This window comes from Balaenoptera acutorostrata, unplaced genomic scaffold (assembly GCF_949987535.1).
Source record: "Balaenoptera acutorostrata unplaced genomic scaffold, mBalAcu1.1 scaffold_583, whole genome shotgun sequence".
NCBI lineage: Eukaryota > Metazoa > Chordata > Mammalia > Artiodactyla > Balaenopteridae > Balaenoptera > Balaenoptera acutorostrata.
The window spans coordinates 98,361-120,169 of NW_026645951.1; the positions used below are offsets into that span (position 1 = coordinate 98,361).

Consider the following 21,809-nt stretch of genomic DNA (forward strand, 5'->3'; position numbering starts at 1 on the left):
ATAAAACACTTCCCCACTATGCCTTACTCCAAAAAGCCATCCATTAAAGAAAAGGCACTTTGCTATACTGACAGATGACAATCTTGAATTTCTTTAAGAACCTTGTAAACTGTCCCAAACTACTAACTTTACCTACAAAATGCATATAGGTAAGTAATCTTCACCTGTACAAAGCTACAATAAGACTAAAAAAGAAAATAAGAACCAAAACATTATAATAAATACAATTTTCCCAAACAAAACAACTAGCAAACAGAAGAAAACGATAACACAATACTCAAGCATTTGGGGATAGGAAATAAACATCTGGAATCTGAAATTCAAAAACCAAAAATATAAATGGACAACAAACATGAAGAAATGAAGTAAGAGATGATTAAACTCGGGAAAGAAATAAAAGAAAAATCAAAGTCATACCAGAAATTGAAGACTAAATTATAATGTTCCCAAAGGAGAACATATTCAAACAAAATTTTAATAAGGGGCATAGAAGAAAAAGAAGAAAAAAACCAAGAGAATGGAAATGAGATTAATAAAGAACTACAAAAGGACAGAAAATGGTTGGAAGAAAGATAGAAAAAGATCCAATGTACATAAAGAGTACCTGAAGAAATAAAAATAAAACAATGAATAAGAACTAATATTTAAAATTATAACCCTAGAAAACTTTTTGAAAATAGAAGATCTGAACACACATATTAAAAAGGCCCACCAGGTACATGGGAAAACGGACCTGGAATGAGCAACACTGAGACTTATCCTAGTAAAACTATTAGATTTTTAAAGATGAAGGAAAAAAAAATCCTAAAGCCCTTGAGGATAAAGATCAAGTAACTTAAAGGAAGATAATGACTGGCATCAGACTTCTAAACAGCAATATAGAAAGCCAGGCAACAATGGAACACCATTTTAAGAAACTCAAGATTTCATATCCAGCCAAGCTGTCCTTTGAGTATCCAGGGTATAGAAAAATAGTTTTAAATACATAGGAACCGGACTTCCCTGGTGGCGTAGTGGTTAAGAATCCGCCTGCCAGTGCAAGGGGACATTGGTTCAAGCCCTGGTCCAGGAAGATCCCACATGCCGCAGAGCAACTAAGCCCATGTGCCACAACTACTGAGCCTGTGCTCTAGAGCCCATGAGCCACAACTACTGAGCCCACGTGCCACAACTACTGAAGCCCGCACGCCTAGAGCCCGTGCTCCGAAACAAAGAGAAACCACCACAACGAGAAGCCCGCGCACCACAACGAAGAGTAGCCCCCGATTGCTGCAACTAGAGAAAGCCCGCACGCAGCGACGACAACCCAGTGCAGCCAAAAATAAATAAATAAATTTATTTAATAAATAAATAAATACATAGGAACCAAAGGAATACTATACACGAGGCCTTCTTGGGGAACCTACCACAGGAGGAGCTTTATCCAACCAGGAGATATGGGAGAACCTTTGGCAAAAGGATTGATATATATTCGATTGCAAATCTAAGACTAAAACAAAGGTGGGGAAGAGGGAAGAATAATATATAAATGTTAAATTGTTCTGAAAAAGTAAAATTAATGCATTCCCCAAAATGGGAACTGTAAGGGAAAGAGAAACAAGAAAATAAAATAGGCTCTTTAATTGTTAGAAACAAGTAGGAAACAAAGCACAGCAATAAAAACTGAGAAAACAAATAGTAATAAATGAGAAAATTGGGCACTATGGGCATATAAAAAGGTATAGGACTTCCACTTTCAGCCTAGATGGAATAAGTGGAATGAACTTACTCTTCCACTGTAAACAATTAGGAAAAAAAAATTTTTTTTAAGTGGGCGAGGGAGATACTGTTCTTAGACATTGGACAGTAGGCAGGACAGGATTATGATTCTTGATAGAAAAGAAACAAACAAGATGGACTCTACAATGGCCACAGCGCTCTGCCTGACAGCACTTTCTAGACTGCAGTGCAAAAAGGGAAACCGAAACATAGCAAAACAGTCTCAAAGAGTTAAAGAGATAAAGATCAGAGTTCTGGGAGAATGGGCAGCTGGAATGCAGACGTACTGAAAGGGAGGAAGCTACACAGGAAAGAGCTCCAGAAATTGAAATAGAAATCCCCTTGAGGGCCACAGAGAAATGCCCTGGAAGATGAGACACCACCCGGAGAAGAAGCCAGGTGGAGATTAGAGGCACGCCAGCCAACAGGGAGCACTAAGACCCTGCACTTGTGAAAGAGCCATCCGGGACTTTCCTGCCCCACCCAGCCGCCGTCTGAGAACAGCCACATGAGTGACAGCCAACACCGTTTGTAGTACAAGGACCACCCAGGCGACCCAGAGTCATGCAAAATAATAAATCACTGTTTCAAAACAAAATTTTAAAAGTACTTACAATACACATGGTAATATAATAAAGAATTATACTTTAATGGATAGTATAACCAATATTCCAAAGATTAACTTTATTTAACAATGATGGTAGCTAAGGTCCTAATTGTTAGAATAAGTAGTAGGAGATATGTATCTAGGGAAACTAAAGATACTTGTTTTCATTCTCCTCAAATACAAAGCCTGACACCTGTTACCTATTTATTCTTTGGTCTTTCTAGATTATCGGGGAATAATTTTCTCTTTATTAATTATGAAAAACCATGAAGTATACTTGTACTATATACCAGTTTGAAGATGAAGAAATTTTCCTAAAGGCATGAAAAACAAAATATTCCAGAAGTGATATTGGTAGAGCTATGGTTGCCAGTTTCCCTACTGATTGAAAAGTTACTTATTTAATTTAAATACCTGGCACAAAGTTTAGGCTATAACAACATAATCTGTTCCATTTCCACTTCTCCTTAAAGGTCTGTTCGTCCACAATCATCTCCCACCACTCTCCGGTGTGAATGCTCTAATTCTTACTCCTTGTACATACATCATGCTCTTTTCTGCTATCATTACTAAGTTCTTATCCCCTTCCAGGCCATACTGCAAGCCTTATACCCCTGGCAAGACAGAAGATCTATACACCATTTTAGTTCAGAAGTCCCATCTTTCCTACCAAACTCTTCTGTATGTCATTCTCTAATGAGTAGCCCATCTCAGAATGTCTACAGCACTTACTCTATAATTCAAAGCCTTGTATTTAATCATTCGTTGCTTAGAATAGGTGCCCTAGAAATGAAGACATCTACGCCTTATATCTAAGTGTCCTTTCAGTTCCTTGTCAATAGATCACACTTCTTCTACTTGATTTGTATCTCCTATAGCACAGATCCAATTTAAAACAGCCCACAAATCCCCTGAAATTTATGCAAAGTTTTATGCAAAATGTTTTTGAAGAGACAGTCGGTAGTTTTTATCATATTCTCGAGTGACCATATGATACAAATGGTCAGGAACCTCTGTCAAATGATGGGTGCCCATTATTTATACAAAAAAGATTTGTTAACTTATAAACTGTCCTTTGTCACACAGCAAAATACTCAAGTCTGCTAAAAGCTAACAAAAAGTTCTATTCATCTGAAAAAAGAAAACAAGAAAATCTTTCTGCTTACTGTATAAAGAAATTCAAGCCATGGAAACTATTCAGCTTTTCTTATCTACAGCAGATACATTTTATTATTTCAGTAACACAAGAATAATAATGGAGCATTTCTGGGTTTTCTGAACCATGAAACCATGAAGTCTTCTGTTCTTCAGTGTGCTAATAAAATTAATTTCACTATGAAGCTTTAATTAAACATAAATATGAGTGCTCTCTTAAGAAACTGATAAGAAATAGGGATGGGAAGAACAATTAAAGGCAAAAACTAATCTGAGGTAGAAAGTATTGTTCTATCACCCAATTATATAGTGTATAAAAAAATACAATTAATATGTTCCAAACTTAATTCTTTCTGGCTCATGAAATTATATTCCTATTTGCCAGCACACATAAATCCTGCAGAAGTTCTCATATCAAGTATATCAAAATTAGTATCAAAAAATAAGTGAATTTTACAAATAATGTGCTGTCATCACCTGCTTATTCACAGCATAACTTCAGAGCTTTACATATTCTGCTCTATATTTGCATGGTTAGTATTCTGGCCATCTTAGGGAAGAATCGTCAGGTCTCTCAAAAACAAAGTTGCTTTTCTCATCTTTATGGTCACCTTTTGCTTCTTAGATAAATCTTTGCATGCTTACAGAATTTGTTAACTGACAGGGCATTTTAACTCCTCCATCAGAAAACATATTATTTATGCCAAACAAATGAGATTAAATCATCTACTCCTTTCTCAGATGCTTTATTGTACCTGTCCACTAAAGTTAGCATAAAATAATCTCTCTCGAAGCAATGTAGCTCAGTTTTCTTTTCCAATAGAAGAAAGGATAACTGAAATTTGCCTTTTATTTTATCCTGCTCTCTAAGGCTTTAATGAAATTCTTCACTACTAAGCTAGGCAGTCTCCTTAAGGCAAGCAATCCATTGCCAACAAAGCATGATGCTTTTTCAATTGACTAATGAAAAGCCATTTTACATTTTCTTTTGATACCTAGTGGAGAAAAAAACTGCTAAGTAAAAATTCAGAAAGAACGAATTTCAACTACAGAAATATGCCATTATTTTTATTACATAGAAGAACACAGCCACTACTTTTGGACTCACAAAATTACAGGGTATCAGAGTTATCAATCAAAAAGTGTCAGGAGTCAGGTGGCTTTATCACTTTTCGAAAATACATTCTTACCTGATTAAGTGAGGTGGTATCTGTAAGTACAGCATCAGGAGGTCTATTAGGTATGGCTACAGCTACCTGAGATCAAAAAACATTACACGTTAAATTATAACAAAATAATTGTTATTCTCTTTACCCAGACTGATATTTGATAAACAACCATGTTTCAATATACAGTCATCCCTCAGTTTCCAAGGGTGATTGGTTCCAGGACCCCTTCATGGATACCAAGATCTGCAGATGCTCAAATCCCTTATATAAAACGGTATAGTATTTGCATATAATCTATGCACATCCTCCCATACACTTATAATACCTAATACAATGGAAATGCTGTGTAAATAGTTTGGGAACTTTCTGGAATTTTTTTTTTCTGAATATTTTTGATCCACGGTTGGTTCAATCTGCAGATGCCAAACCTGTGGATACAGAACCCACAGATATGGAGGGCTGACTGTAACAAAATCTGCAAGCTGGATAAAAAGTTTATTTTAATATTTTATTTTCAGCACATAATGACATTTAAAATTTCATAACTGCTAGCTTCATCTACATTATGATTTCCCTGAAATGACCTTGTTTAACGAAAGGAATTATATAACCAGATCCATTCTCTAGGCCACAAAGGAGAAAAAGGTAAAGACTCTTTTCCCAATGCAAACGATGACAATAACTGTAAGAATTAGACCAACAATTCACATCTATATTGATTTAATCTTTAAATGCACTTTACTAAGGGTGTGGATCTCTTTGCATTTATTTTCTTTTTAATTTTTATTGGAGTATAGTTGATTTACAATGTTGTGTTAATTTCAGGTGTACAGCAAAGTGAATCAGTTATACATATATATATCTATATCTATATCTCCACTCTTTTTTAGATTCTTTTCCCATATAGGTCCTTACAGAATATTGAGTAGAGTTCCCTGTGCTATACAGTTAACTCCTTATTAGTTATCTATTTTATATACAGTAGTATGTATATGTCAATCCCAATCTCCTAAATTATCACTCCCCCACCATTTCCCCCCTGGTAACTATAAGTTTGTTTTCTACATCTGTGACTCTATTTCTGTTTTGTAAAGAAGTTCATTTGTATTTTTTTTTTCAGATTCTGCATATAAGTGATATCATATGATATTTGTCTTTATCTGACTTACTTCACTCAGTATGGCAGTCTCTAGGTCCATCCATGTTCCTGCAAATGGCATTATTTCATTCTTCTTTATGGCTGAGTAATAGTCCATTGTATATATGTACCACTCTTCTTTATCCATTCCTTTTTTTTTTTTAAGTGCATAAATCTTTTTTTTTTTAATAAATTTATTTATTTTTTTTGGCTGTGTTGGATCTTTGTTGCTGTGTGCGGGCTTTCTCTAGTTGCAGTGAGCGGGGGCTCTCTTCATTGCAGTGCGCAGGCTTCTCCTTGCGGTGTCTTTTCTTGTTGCGGAGCACAGGCTCTAGGCGCACAGGCTTCAGTAGTTGTAGCACGCGGGCTCAGTAGTTGCGGCTCGTGGGTGCTACAGCACAGACTCAGTAGTTGTGCCGCACGGGCTTAGTTGCTCCACGGCATGTGGGATCTTCCCGGACTGGGACTTGAACCTGTGTCCCCTGAATTGGCAGGCGGATTCTTAACCACTGCACCACCAGGGAAGCCCCCATTCCTCTGCTGATGGACATTTAGGTTGCCTCCATGTCCTGGCTATTGTGAACAGTGCTGCTATGAACATTGGGGTGTGTGGTTTTCTCCAGATGTATGCCCAGTAGTGGGATTGCTGGATCATATGCTAACTCTATTTTTCATTTCTTAAGGAACCTCCATACTGTTCTCCGTAGTGGCTGTATCAATTTACATTCCCACCAACAGTGCAAAAGGGTTCCCTTTTCTCCACACCCTCTCCAGCATTTACTGTTTGTAGATTTTTTGATGATGGCCATTCTAACCACTGTGAGGTGATAACTCATAGTTTTGATTTGCATTTCTCTAATAATTAGTGATGTTGAGCATGTTTTCATGTGCTTTTTGGCCATCTGTATGTCTTCTTTGGAGAAACGTCTGTCTAGATCTTCCTCTTTGCATTTATATCCTAATTGGAGCAGTTGAGCTTCTTGGATGTGTAGATCAACGTTTTTCATCCATGCCATTGTTCCTTCAATTATTTTTTTCTGCTTCTTTCTCTCTCCTCTCTGGTATGCCCATTACATAAAAGCTGGTGTACTTAATGGTATTTCACATTTCTCTGAAGCCTCTTCATTCTTTTTCTTCACCTTTTTTCTTTCTGTTCTTCAGACATAGATAGATTGATCGATCTTCAAGCTTTTTGATTTTTGATCTTCAAGATTTTTGATTCATCAACAGATGAATGGACTTTCAAGCTTTTTGATTAAAATCAAAAAGCCACTTCAAATCTACTGTTGAAGCCACTTCAAATCTACTGTTGAGACCCTCTAGTAAATTCTTCATTTCAGTTATTGTACTTTCAGTTCCAGAACTACTTCTATTTGGTTCTTTTTTAATATAATTTCTATTTATTGATTTCTTTCTCTTTTTTTTTTTTTTTTTTTTGAGCCACACCACGCAGCTTGCAGGATCTTAGTTCCCCGACCAGGGACTGAACCCATGCTCCCTGCAGTGGAAGTGCGGAATGCTAACCACTGGACCACCAGGGAATTCCCCAATTTTTCTCTATTTGATGAGACATTGTCCTCATACTTTACTTTACTTCTTTACACACTTTACTTCTTTAAGCATGGTTTCCTTTAGTTCTTTGACTATATTTACAATAAATGCTTTGAAGTCTTTTCCTATTAAGTTGTCTCAAAAGCAATCTCTGTTGCCTGTTCTGTTTTGTTTTGTTTTTTCCTATCTATGGGTCATACTCTTTTATTTCTTTCAGATCTTGTAATTTTTTTGTTGATAACTGGATACTTTACATAATATATTGCAGCAACTCTGGATACTGAGACCCCTTTCCCCTTCCAGGGCTTGTTGTTATTGTTAACTTGTTCATTTGTTTAGACGATTCATTTGGCTAGACGATTTTAGTTAAGTATATTTCCCCCACAGTGTGCAGACTCTGATGTTGCTCCTCAGAGGGTACAGCCTTTGGCGAGCACAGTCAGCCTGGGATGACAGTGGTTCTAGCAGGGCGCTCTGTGACCGTCTCTCCCTGATCTCTCTGTTAAACTGTCTGTCCAGCTGTTCGGCTTCACAAATTGCCAGATGACTGTTCTATTATTTTCAACAGTGCCCTGGGGCATAAATTGTTCCACAGTCTGATCCAATTAAAGTCAGGCCTTTTGGAGGTGTAGTCTTTGAGGCCAGTCTTTGAGGTTTGTTATGATCCCATGACGACTCTTCTTAGCTGTCTCTTTCCATGGTTCTCTCTGGCAAACTTCTAGTTGGACTAGTTTAGTTTACTGCTTCCATGGAGCTACCAGCCTCCTCTTGATTATCACTAAAGTAACCTTGTTTTTGAAACCATCCTTACTTTTGAGCTTCCAAATACTTGGTACCAAAATGAGTCAGTTTCCGTGAGAAGGGCTTCAGAGCTCTCTATCATTACAGCCTGCCTTGCCCCCCAGGCAAAACCTCTGCACCACTGCCACGGACATGAGGGCAAGGATAGTGGCCCACTTCTCTCCAAGTGACATCCTCACTTTACAAGAAGAGTCCTAGGCAGAGGTCGGAGCTTCTGGTCTTCTCAGCTTGCCTCTAGCAGCAGGGGACCCCCACGCTATGAGCAGCCTGGGCAAGAGTTATCAGGGCCCTAGTGTTCTCAGCCTGCCACGGTGGAACACAGTCTCCACCCTACAAGTGGGGGTAGGGTGGAGGAAGACAGCCCCGTAACTCTCAGCCTACCTGGAATTGAGCTTCTGCAACACAAGCTGGGGCCGGGGAGCCGGGGTGGGGGTAATAGGAAAAATGAGTGAGCTGCTCCTCCTAGGAAGACAGTGCAGCCCTATTCTGGGAACTGAGGGCAGAGGTAAAAGCTAGGTTAAATTGATGTAAAATCCAATTTACAAAATATTTTTAGGAAAAAAATATGTTTTTGGATAGAATTTGAGAACTAAAGAGTAACTAGAATTGTTTTATACAAGAGAAATGCTCAAGTCATTTAATGAATGATAATTTGCATTTATACAAGGATCACTTGTAAGTGTTAGGTTTTTCTAAAGAGTTTTGGATGCAGGCAAAGTTTGCATAAGAAAGTAAAGATATTCCCATAGTTACCTCAGCTACATTACACTTACGTCAGCCAGACTTTTCTATATATAACATATGTTATATATTAAAATATACAAATATAAACAGCATTTCAAATCCAAGGAACACATTCTGATTCAAAGAAGTGTGGATTACTGAAATCCTACTCTATGAAATTACACATATGGTAAGTTCAAGATACAGATAAGGATCCTTAACGACACACGTATCTCACTTATGAAGTCATAGCCTACCTTAGCTTTGTCTGATGTCCGTTTTCCACCAAAGCCTCCAGCGCCAACAACAAAGATGGAGAACTGATTATAACATATAAGTTCCTCCCCAGAATAAGAGTAGACTGAAAAGCAAATGAAAAAAAAAAAAGAGGTTATTACCAAATGACATAACTAGTTACCCAATATGTGATCAACAATCCTTTTAAAAGTTTCAGAAACAAAATCCAATTACTAAAAGGCTTTGCAATTTAAAGACACCCAAGTTTGGGATACAGAGCACTCATTTTAATCATTCACTACCAGTCTCTGGAAGGCAGAGAGAAGAGGATCTTGACAAATCCTTTCTGGACTATGAAACAGCAGTTCATCTCACCTCTTCTTAAAGTGCCCCAACTGCCTTTCATATTTCAATTCTCTCCTTCTCAAACCTTTCAAACAATTCCACTATAAAATGCAGACTAACACACATGAAAAGATGCTCATCATCGCTAATTATTAGAGAAATGCAAATCAAAACTACAACGAGGTACCACCTCACACTGGTCAGAATGACCATCATTAAAAAGTCTACAAATAACAAATGCTGGAGAGGGTGTGGAGAAAAGGGAACCCTCCTACACTGTTGGTAGGAATGTAAATTGGTGCAGCCACTATGGAAAACAGTATGGAGGTTCCTCAAAAAACGAAAAATAGAATTGCCATATGATCCAGCAATCCCACTCCTAGGCATATATCCAGACAAAACTATAATTCAAAAAGATGCATGCACCCCTATGTTCATAGCAACACTATTTACAATAGCCAAGACATGGAAACAACCTAAAAGTCCATCAACAGATGAATGGATAAAGAAGATGTGATACACAAACACACACACACTGGAATATTACTCAGCCATAAAAAAGACTGAAATAATGCCATTTGCAGCAACATGGATGCACCTAGAGATTATCATACCAAGAGAAGTCAGAAAGAGACAGACACATACCATATGATATCACTTATATGTGGAATCTAAAATATGACACAAATGAATGTATCTACGAAACAGAAACAGACTCAGAGATATAGAGAACAGACTTGTGGTTGCCTAGGGGAAGGGAAGGTGGTGGAGGGATGGATTGGGAGTTTGGGATTAGCAGATGGAAACTATTATATATAGGATGGATAAACAACAAGGTCCTACTGTATTGCACAGGGAACTATATTCAATATCCTGTGATAAGCCATAATGGAAAAGAATATGAAAAAGAATGTATATATGTATAACTAAATCACTCTGCTGTACAGCAGAATTTAACACAACATTGTAAATCCACTAAAATTCAATAATTCAATAAAATTAAAAAATTAAAATAAAATACAGATAACCACACTCCCAAATTTTCAAACATTCTTCTGAAGTCCTCAATAGAGCCTGGAATGTAAAAGAAGAAATAAGTGAGAATGAAGATATAAGCTTCAGGAGGGCAGGATCATGGCTTTTTTGCTCACCATCATATTCCCAGCAATTAGAATAGTAACTGGGACAGAAAAGGTACCTAATAAATATGTATTAAATTAATTAGTAAATCAATGAACAAACGATGTGACTGAGCAAGTTAGTGAATAAGTAAGCAAGTAATGAATGAAAGACAGCTGTCCCTCTTTCTACTGACTACTTTCCTGGTGACAGTTTGAGCATCACCTAAATCACCAGCACTATAAAACTAAGAATATGATTTTGAATTGTATAATAAGGAAAAATATAATTATAACAAAAATAAGGGAAGTCATGGTGATTTGCATTTAAAATAAGACTTTTATCCTTATTACACAGAAAATTGGATATCTAATTTCATTTATATTTTATCTACAACTTCTAATACATTATTACCCATTACCAAGCTATAGCTAAATAAATGGAGTAGATCAAGAAAGAATAGTAAAAATTAAAGCTAAGGTTACTGCAAAACTTTTTTGTGGTAGACATTTGGTAGAATGGTGAGAAGACTAAAAGAAAACCAGGAGAGTTCCAGCCAAATGTTAGCCAATATTTGGAGTGGTAAGAAAATACCAAAGCCTTAAAAAAGAAAGAAGAGGGGTAAGGAGGAAGAGGGAAAGAGAGAGAACAGACACATGTTCTATGTGTCTATGATGAAATACATAGTTTACTTTGTAAACTATGAGTTAACAAAAACAATGTAGTAGAAAAATATTTAAGAGCATTAAAAATGTTCTCAATATATTATTAAGTAAAAACAAGGCAAGTTCCAAAACAACATATTCAGTATAACCTCCTATGTATTTAGAACAAAAATGATAAAGCCTATATTCCAAATACCAGACAAAAACTTTCCACTGCTATTTCCAAAATTTTTTATAATGTTTATCTATTTCTATTGTTCTTAAACTTTAAAACAAATAAATTCTAAGCAATGTATCTTTGGCTTATGTTTAGTTACTAGTATTTCAACATTCATTAAACTACTATCATCTTTTTTTCCACTGCAAATAAAATGTGGTTATGGTGTTTAAACCCCATTATAAGTTCAATAGGTTTGAATGTGCAAGGTTAAGAACCTAACTACCATTTATAAGAATGATTCAGGGGTCAAATACGTTTGAAGTTCCAAAGAGCTAACACAGAAAAGAGTATCTACAACATAGCCTAATTATCAACTGAGGGCAGTCTATGTATTCATTCCTGCCAAAAAACATACTCTAGGAAGCATAATTCTCCTCTATGTTTGCTATACCAGCCACATTTCTCACCTCTGTGCTTTGGTTATGTTGTTACAAATCTCCTGAAATGTCCCACTCTCTGGACCTCTACCCCAACCTACTCCACCCCCTCCTCCCGTATTTTCTAAAAAAGCTTATGAATTTTTAGAACACTAATCTTGCTTTCTCACAATTGGAAGATAAATAGAAACTTATTAATCAACTTCTGTGATAAAGTATTATGTTACATACAAAGCCTATGAATCTAACAATATTATTATAAGAACTAGAAATGAGTTACCATCCATAAACATTATTAAACCGGATCCTTTATCCAGGACGTCAGCAACAATTGCTTCACATTTTAATTTTCCTAAAAATGGAAAGTAAAATAATAAATAAATAAATAATAAATAAATAAGGAGACTGTTTTAAAGACCATAAGTTATATGAAGACATGAGAGAAATTAACATAACTTCCACTGTAAGTTCAGTAAAACTAAAAAATCATGATTTAGAATAATTTTCAATATAATGTTGAATCATAAACATTAAAAGCAATCAGAATACCTGAGTCACCAAATTTGAAACATCAATAATTCTGATACATTAGGTTGTAAAAAGTAACAATTTTCAATCATTCAATGAACACTTGTTAAGCATACAGCCAACACCAGCTACCCCATTCCTTCTCAAATCTCTACTCTATGGGCTTCAGTTAGACAGTGTTTCTTTCTAACTACTCTGTTCTTTTAGGGACTGTTCCATTATTTAACTGGTAATGTCTTGATGGATTAACAATTATTTGGGAGTGAACTCATAATCTTTTTCTCCAACCTGTTTGTCTCTTTTGTTCCCTATACGAATGAATGGTACTATCCACCCAACTGCCAAGCCAGAAACTTCAGCATGACCCCTGCCTCATAAAATAGTGTCTAAGTATGTGGCAAGACTGGAGTATGCAGAGACTGGGAGAAGCTAGATTATATGAAAAGTTTCTGACTTCATCCTGATGTCTATGAACAGCCATCTGGGGTTTTTAACAGGGAAGTGACAAATACACTTGCATTTTGGAAATAATATTCTGGCTGCAGTGAGATGAGCAGACCTGAAGGGAGCAAGAATGGAGGCAGAGGGCTTCCCTGGTGGCGCAGTGGTTGAGAATCTGCCTGCTAATGCAGGGGACACGGGTTCGAGCCCTGGTCTGGGAAGATCCCACATGCCGCGGAGCAGCTGGGCCCGTGAGCCACAATTACTGAGCCTGCACGTCTGGAGCCTGTGCTCTGCAACAGGAGGCCGCGATAGTGAGAGGCCCGTGCACCGCAATGAAGAGTGGCCCCCGCTTGCCGCAACTAGAGAAAGCCCTTGCACAGAAACGAAGACCCAACACAGCCAAAAATAAATAAATAAATAAACTCCAATCTCTTTAAAAAAAAAAAAAAAGAATGGAGGCAGAGAGAACACTTAGAAAGTGAGAGATGATGGTGGTCAAAGTGAGGGGGACAGAAATAGGATTCTAAATGTATTGAAGGGAGAGAATCAAAGAACTTGGTACCCGCCTTGGTATGAAAGATGGTAAAAGAAACGCTAAGGATAACTAGATTGCTGTCACTTTCACCTCCTAAATCTCTCTCTGCTTCTCCCACTTCTCTCCATCTCTCCACCACCACCTTAGCCTAAGCTACCATCATTTCATTTGAACTACCACAACAGACTTCTAACCAGGTACCTACATGTCCACTCTGACCAACTTTAAAACATGCTCTCCTATTATGTCTGAAGTTATTTTTTCCCAAAGTCAACCTGATTACCAACCTGATTATGCCAAATCCTTCTATTTTAAGTTCTAATGGTATCACGTATGTTTCATCTGTAATGTTTATCACATATAGTTGCAAGTGTACATTTATTTGTGTGGCTTTTTGACTATTGGCTGCCCTCCCCACCAGCTAGGTTATATGCTCCGTGAGGGCAGAGTCCAGATTTGCTTCCATTCTCCATTTATTCACAACCCTAGCAGAAAGTTTAGAAGTTAGAAAGTAATCAATAAATAATTGTCAAATTGCTGGTGACCTCCTCAGGTGATCAACTCCACATCCAATCAAACACCAAGCCCACTCCCTACATATCTCTATAATTTCTCCACTTATATCCATCCCCATGCCCACAATCCTATTCAATCAACCACGGTCTCTAACCTAGATTATTACAACAGTCTCTTAGAAAATCTCCTTCTCTCTATCTCATTCCCTTAAAATCCAAGCATTACAAACATGAGCCAGAGTTGATGCTTTCTAAAATCCATGTTTGATCATATAATTCTCTCCTTTCAGTCCTTCAGTGGTTATCTATTGTCTTTAAAATAAAAGCCAAACTTCTTCACCTGACCACACACTGCACACTGCCTCAGATTAAAAAAAGGGCTGTGTGAAAACTTAGGCTGTAACACTAAACTGAAGACTCAAACTGAGACGGTGGAGCAGGAGGACACGGAACTCACCTCCCCACCAACAAACACATCAAAAATATATCTACATGTAGAACAATTCTCACCGAAAACTAAGTGCAGACTAACAGAAAGACCTGTACAACCAAGACTATAAGAAAGACCCACCGGTAATTGGGTAGAAAGGGAAGAAAAGCGATCAGGTCAGGACCTGTGTCCCTGAGAGGGGACTCAGAGGAAAAAGGAGATTACACGGGAAGAGACCTTCCCTGGGGAGTGAGCAGTTCAAGCCACACATTGGACGCCCCAGCCCTGGTGTCCAACAAGGGGAACACGAGTCCCCTTGGCTGGTTGGAGGGCCAGTGGGATTAACAGGAGGGCTGTGGGAAGCCTGGACTCCGGGAGCACGTGAACACTTACGTGCCCCTGAGGCAGGGCAGAGAGGGCGGACTGAAACCACTTGGGTAGCTGACTGGTTTCCTACGACTGCCCTGGTCCCCAGCCTGAGCTGAGAGAACACGCCAGCACCATGTGCCTCATGTCGCAGCTTCACACTCTGGGCTGCCATGATTGAGGAAAAGGCTCAGCCATGAGACACTGAGGAGGTTCAAACTCTACATGGCAACTGAGCAGCGAGGGGGCAGCAATTACTGGTGGCTGCACAGGGGCCCCAGATCTCTGATGGTGGCCATGCCAAACGAAACCCATGCTCCGGGAATATTACTCAGCCATAAAAAGAAACGAAATGGAGTTATTTGTAGTGAGGTGGATGGAGTTAGAGTCTGTCATACAGAGTGAAGTAAGTCAGAAAGAGAAAAACAAATACTGTATGCTAACACATATATATGGAATCTAAGGGGGAAAAAAAAAAGGGTCATGAAGAACCTAGTGGCAAGACGGGAATAAAGACACAGACCTAGGGGCTTCCCTGGTGGCGCAGTGGTTGAGAGTCTGCCTGCCAATGCAGGGGACACGGGTTCGAGCCCTGGTCTGGGAAGATCCCACATGCCGCGGAGCAGCTGGGCCCGTGAGCCACAACTGCTGAGCCTGCGCGTCTGGAGCCTGTGCTCCGCAACGGGAGAGGCCGCGATAGTGAGAGGCCCGCGCACCGCGATGAAGAGTGGCCCCCACTTGCCGCAACTGGAGAAAGCCCTCGCACAGAAATGAAGACCCAGCACAGCCATAAATAAATAAATAAATACAATTAAAAAAAAAAAAAAAAAACAAGACACAGACCTACTAGAGAATGGACTTGAGGATATGGGGAGGGGGAAGGGTAAGATGTGACAAAGTGAGAGAGTGGCATGGACATATATACACTACCAAACGTAAAATACATAGCTAGTGGGAAGTAACCGCATAGCACAGGGAGATCAGCTCTGTGTTTTGTGACCACCTAGAGAGGTGGGATAGGGAGGGTGGGAGGGAGGGAGATGCAAGAGGGAAGAGATATGGGAACATATGTATATGTATAACTGATTCACTTTGTTATAAAGCAGAAACTAACACACCATTGTAAAGCAATTATACTCCAATAAAGATGTTAAAACAAACAAACAAACAAAACAAAACCATGCTCTGACCGTCACTGATTACCCACACCCGCCCCTCTTGCTCCACCACTGCTCCCCTCTGGAGTAAGGGTGCCAGTGCTGGGAGGGGGAGGAAGCACACACTTAAAGGAAACTTAGCCAGCTCAGACCCGACCCTCAGGGCTTCTGCTCCAGCAACTTGGGACCTGCCCCCGCACCAAATAGTGGGGTAACAGCCACTAAGCAGAGGGGAAGCTCTACCTAACATCTGGCTTGGCCCTACCCCTCCATCTACAGCTCCACCCCCTACCAAGATGACAGCTGCCAGCACACCTTGAGAAAAGACATAAGTTGTGCTCACATCAAATCCAGCTCTCCCATCAATGCCACTGGGCACATGCAGACTGTATAGGGACATGCCCACGAAAGAACACCCCTTCAAGACCACCATAGGTAACTATTTCACCAAATTTCAATAGATAAAGAAATAGATAAGCAAAATGAAAAGACAGAGGAATCTGTTTCCACTGAAAGAGCAAGAGAAAACTCCTGAAAAAAACAACTAATGAAATAGAAATAAACAATTTACCAGATAAAGAATTCAAAGCATTAGTAATAAGAATGCTAACTGAATTATGGAAAAGAATAGCTGAATACAGTGAGAGTTTTAACAAGGAGCTAGAAAATTCTAAAAAGAACCAATCAGAACTGAAGAATACAACAACTGAAAAGAAAAACACACTAAAAGGAATTAACAGCACACTAGGTGATACAGAAGAACACATAAGTGATCTGGAAGATAGAAAATGGAAATCACCCAATCAGAACAGCAAAAAGAAAAAAGATGAGAACATTTTAAAGGATCTTTGGGGTAACATCATGCATACCAACTTTCCATTATAGGGGTCCCAGAAGGAGAAGAAAGGGAGAAGGGGGTAAAAATATATTTAATGAAAATTATGGCTGAAAATTTCCCAAGTCTGAAGAAGGAAACAGCCAGGTACAGGAAACACAGAGGGTCCCAAACAAGATGAATCCAAACAGACCCGCACCAAGACATATCATAATTAAAATGGCAAAACTTAAAGAGAATTCTAGAGGCAGCAAAAGAAAAACAAAAAGCATATACAAGGGAATGCCCATAAGGCTATCAGCTGATTGTTCTGCAGAAACTTTGCAGGCCAGAAGGGAGTGGCATGGTATATTTAAAGTGCTGAAAGGGAAAAACCTACAACTTAGGATACTCTGCCCAGCAAGATTATCCTTCAGAATTGAAGGGGAGATAAAGAACTTCTTGGATAAGCATCAATACTAAAGCAACCCTAAAAGAAATGTTAAAGGGTCTTCTCTAAGTGGAAAAGAAAAAGCTGTAACAAGAATTAAGTATCTATAGAAAAGAAAAAATCCCATTAGTAAAGGCAAATATATAGGGAAGGCTGAGGCTCAACCACTTAAATAAGCTAGTACAAAGACTAAAACAAAAAAAATTGTAAAATCAAGTATAACTACAATAATCAGTAAAGGGATAAACATGAAGATGTAAACTATGACATGAAAAACACAAAGTATGGGGGCTTCCCTGGTGGCGCAGTGGTTGAGAATCTGCCTGCCAATGCAGGGGACACGGGTTCGAGCCCTGGTCTGGGAAGATCCCACATGCCGCGGAGCAGCTGGGCCCGTGAGCCACAATTACTGAGCCTGCGCGTCTGGAGCCTGTGCTCCGCAACAAGAGAGGCCGCGATAGTGAGAGGCCTGCGCACCGCGATGAAGAATGGCCCCCGCTTGCCACAACTAGAGAAAGCCCTTGCACAGAAACGAAGACCCAACACAGCCGTAAGAATTAATTAATTAAAAAAAAAAAAAAACACAAAGTACGGGGGAAGCGAGTAAAAAATGTAGAGCTTTTAAAACGTGTTTGAACTTAAGGGACTACCTGGTTTAAAACAAATAAACACAGTCATAGATCAACATCTATGAGCCCCATGGTAACCACAAATCAAAAGTCTAGAACAGATACCCAAAAACAAAAGAGAAAGGAACACAAGCAAAAGAAAAGCATGAAACCACAAAGGAAAAAAGTAAAAGAAGAAAAAAAAAAACAGGGAAGAACTACAAAAACAACCAGAAACAAGTAACACTAACACTGAAACAGAACTATTCAGCATTAAGCAATAAGAATTTTTTTTTTAATTAAAATCTCAAAAAAAATTAAAGTATAATTCTAGCTATTTGCTGACCTCTACATTATATAATGTGAAATGAAAAAGACTTTTTTTTATTTTACCACCTTACATGGTCTGTATATAATTAATATTCTGACATCAGAGTAGCAACATAAAACAAACATATCAAAGTAAAGTGAAAAGATAATGAGATTTACTGAACAAGTAAGGTATTATTGAGAAAAATAAACTGATTATTAAGACAGCCTTGGTTTTACTTACTCTAAAAGAAAATAGAAAAAAGTTAATTACAAGACATTCTGTATCTTTTAACATTGTTTGCCTTATGAAAATCAGTACCAACACAAATACCTGAGAAAAGAATGAAGAATCATATTCATGGGAATCATAACTGATTATACACAATCACTAAGTTTAGGACACACACAGAATATGCTCCTTTCAATTGTTGACCAGATGTTTAGTATTTTGAAATAATTTATTAAATAAGACTATTCAAATAGGACAAAGTTTAAGGCAACCAAAATAGGTACTAGTTAACATCAATCTACTCTAATGGCTGACATGCACATAAATAACTTATAATATTGTTTATTTAGGTTGCTCTATGCCAGTTTAACACATTGACACAGTTTGGAAGGTTAGTCAGAAAATAAAACCATCAAGAACTCACCTGCTCTGGGAAGTGGTTTATATAACTCCAAGTACTGCTCCCCATGAAGAACCTACGTTAGGGTAAGCAAAATTTTATTAGTAGACTTTCTTTTTCCACAGCTTCTTCTGTGGATACCGCTAATCACAAGTGGCATTTCACTGTCCACACGTTCACGTGACTACTTCCCCCAAATTATCTGTCTCAATTTGGCTCCCACTTCTTAATTATATGATTCAGAAATAATCAGTCCCCCAATCTAAAGACTGTCAGCTCTCTAGAATAGAAAAGATACATTTGTGTTCTTTCTTGACATTCATAAATTTTTGTTGACTGATAACTGTGGATTATTTGCCAATGGAGACACTAAACTAGGCGCATTTCCAGTGCTCGTCACTGCGCCTGGAACATAGCAGGTATCCAATAAATATCTATTGAATAAAAATGAACAAATAGGTCAGTACTAGTAAAGTAATTTCAGGTCACACCTGCCAAATACAAATGACATAACCAAAACATTAATATAAATCTTACAACCACATTCAAGTAAAAGCACTGCCAATGTCAACATTTCCTTAGTGTAAGAGTAAATACTAAAGACCCCGTGCAACATCAGAGCCACTTAACTTCAATGTATCAAAGCAAGAATATAAAAATATATGTAGGAATACAATAGGACAGTAAAAACAAAACCTGACCCATATATCCGAATGACCACACTCAACTGCTATGGGACAGTTTAATTCCCAGTCTTCCTCAGAACCCAGAAGGGAAAAAGAAAAGGGGTGAGGGTAGTGATGGGAGGACAAATGAAGGACTGCCTCACTATCATACGACCTGGAAGCTCAAGGTTAGGAAGACTGGGATTCAAATCCCAAGACGGCTATCATTCCCAGTGACAGATTTTGAACACTATTCATGATTTCCAACTCCTTCCAACTCTGAGGAAGAATTCTGAAACATTTACTTTAATTGTTTGTACTGACATTACCCAAACAGAAGAACTGTATGCAACAAATACCATGGGAGAGTGACTAAAACAACAAACTGCCTGGCATCTATTCCTTGCCTCCCTCCCAACTTCATCGAATACTTTAATAAAATAACCATAGATTCTCATAGACTCAGAGCAGCAATGAGCTAATCGATCCTCCAGTAAATGGGTTCTCCAATCAGTCAAAATCACAGAAATCAGTTCAAAAGTCTACGATTCAACAGTTATCAACTGGACTCATGGCCTGACCCTCACTTCAAGAAATAAAATAACCCCAAAGCCTTCTCACAATTGTTTGCTCCTCCCTTCTTGAAACCATTTATTCACTTTGCTTCTCAAATACCACACTCTCCTGATACACCTCATACCTCATCAGCCACTCCTTCCCAGTCTCTCTTGCTCACTCCTCCTCATCTCTTCCACCTCTCACCTCTCACCAAACTCAGGCTTTTCTCTACTTACATTCACACATGGGTGATTTCACCCAGCCTCATGTCTTTAAATCTCACTTAAATGCTACGAATCCCAGTAGGGCCTCCCCCGCAAACTCTAAACTCACATATTTAACTGCCCACTGTATACCTCCACTTGAATGTAGAATAGGCATCTCAAATCTGTCTAAAACCAACTCCTGATCATCCCCACCTTAAAGTAACTGTATATATCTATTTTATTATACATAGTAATATATCATATGTAACTACTATACATGTTAAATACATTGTATGTAATTAATTCTAAATATATGGGTATATATGCATATATATCATCCCAGTTAACCAGACCAAAAACCTTCTTCCTTGACTCCTCTTTCTGTCCATGCATATCCAGACTAGTGCTGGAATTACCATAATCAACTCCAAACTGGTTTCCCTGCTTCCATGCTTGGCTCCCATAAATCTATTCTCCACAGAGGAGCAAAAATGAGCCTGTGAGTGAACATAGCCAGATCATACCACTCCTCAGTTCAAAGCACTACAAATGGCCTCCCATGTTAATCAGAGTATGAGGTAAAATTCTTATGATGACTACAAGGCCCTCTTCTCCTACCACTGCCCCCTTGCTCATTCTATAGCTGTATCAACCCCCTTGCTGTTCCAAAAACAAGGTAAGTATGCACCTGCCTCGGGGCCTTTTACACCTGTTCTCTCTGCTTCAAATATTCTTCACTCTTGCTCCTTCATCACTATCGTCAGGTAAGGAATATCATACCCACTTTATATATAAGGAAACTGAAGCTTAGAGAAGTTATTTACCCTTGGTCAAATAGCATGTAATGGCAGAGAGAGAATTAGTAACATTATGCCAGGGTTATGGACTGTACATAATTATTGTTGTCTTCTTTTTGCTTGCCTTTTCAACTAACTCTCTACCCTTTTTTTCTTTTTAAGAAAAATCAAAAGACATGCTAAATCTTTATCCTTGAATCAACCACTATAAACTATTGTATTAAGACACCACACACACACACACACACACACACACACAGCATGTGACATTTACCAATCATATTTAAAGAAAGAGAAGAAGAGCAAAATAAAGGTTTCTTATTATGCATACCTTTGCCAAGTTGACTGAGAGCCCAGGAATCTCTGCTAATCCTCCACCCATTATAGATTTCTGAGCTAGAATAACTCCGAAGGTAGGCAAACAGGAGAAATCAGAACTCCCTTCATAAATAAATTTCAAATCTTTCGGTTCCTTGATAGATGCTCCCACTCCAAGGGCATACATAATAGTGTCCAGTTCCGTATAAGAAGAAGAAAATGGAGGAAGTTTATGGCCAATAGCTCCAGCCTATGGAACAATTGTAGAAAGTTATTTTTTTCACTGATACTCTTGTCAAATCTTTAAATTTCTGACTTTTCAAAACTATTAACTGCTACATACTTAGCTTTGTGAATAGAATGTCATTTTACTAAATCTGATAGGGTATCATAATTGTTTCACTATATTTTTTAAATAAAATCAATTATAATGTATGGAAAAAGACTTCATTTACAAATAAGTACTTTTTTCTTGCCCGCTTCTTGTTAACAGATAGTATATCTCATTTTCAACTTTCCTGTCTCTGATGATGGAAAAGCCTATTAATACAGTGACTGTTAGCTACTCAAAATTACAAAAAATAAAAAACTTATTATAAACAGGGATAATG

The 21,809-nt window shown here is 38.2% G+C and overlaps 1 protein-coding gene across 1 annotated transcript in view; it reads right to left on the minus strand.

The window, feature by feature from the left end:
- The window catches only part of LOC103016570 (peroxisomal multifunctional enzyme type 2-like), a 56,030-nt gene that overhangs the window by 12,533 nt on the left and 21,688 nt on the right, over positions 1-21,809 (minus strand). The window contains exons 11-15 of the mRNA XM_057539421.1: positions 21,212-21,448; positions 18,679-18,730; positions 12,146-12,217; positions 9,160-9,263; positions 4,711-4,776 (exon numbers count right to left, since the gene is read on the minus strand). Of these exons, the coding sequence (XP_057395404.1) occupies positions 4,711-4,776; positions 9,160-9,263; positions 12,146-12,217; positions 18,679-18,730; positions 21,212-21,448 (531 nt within the window). The remainder of the gene's footprint in view (positions 1-4,710; positions 4,777-9,159; positions 9,264-12,145; positions 12,218-18,678; positions 18,731-21,211; positions 21,449-21,809) is intronic.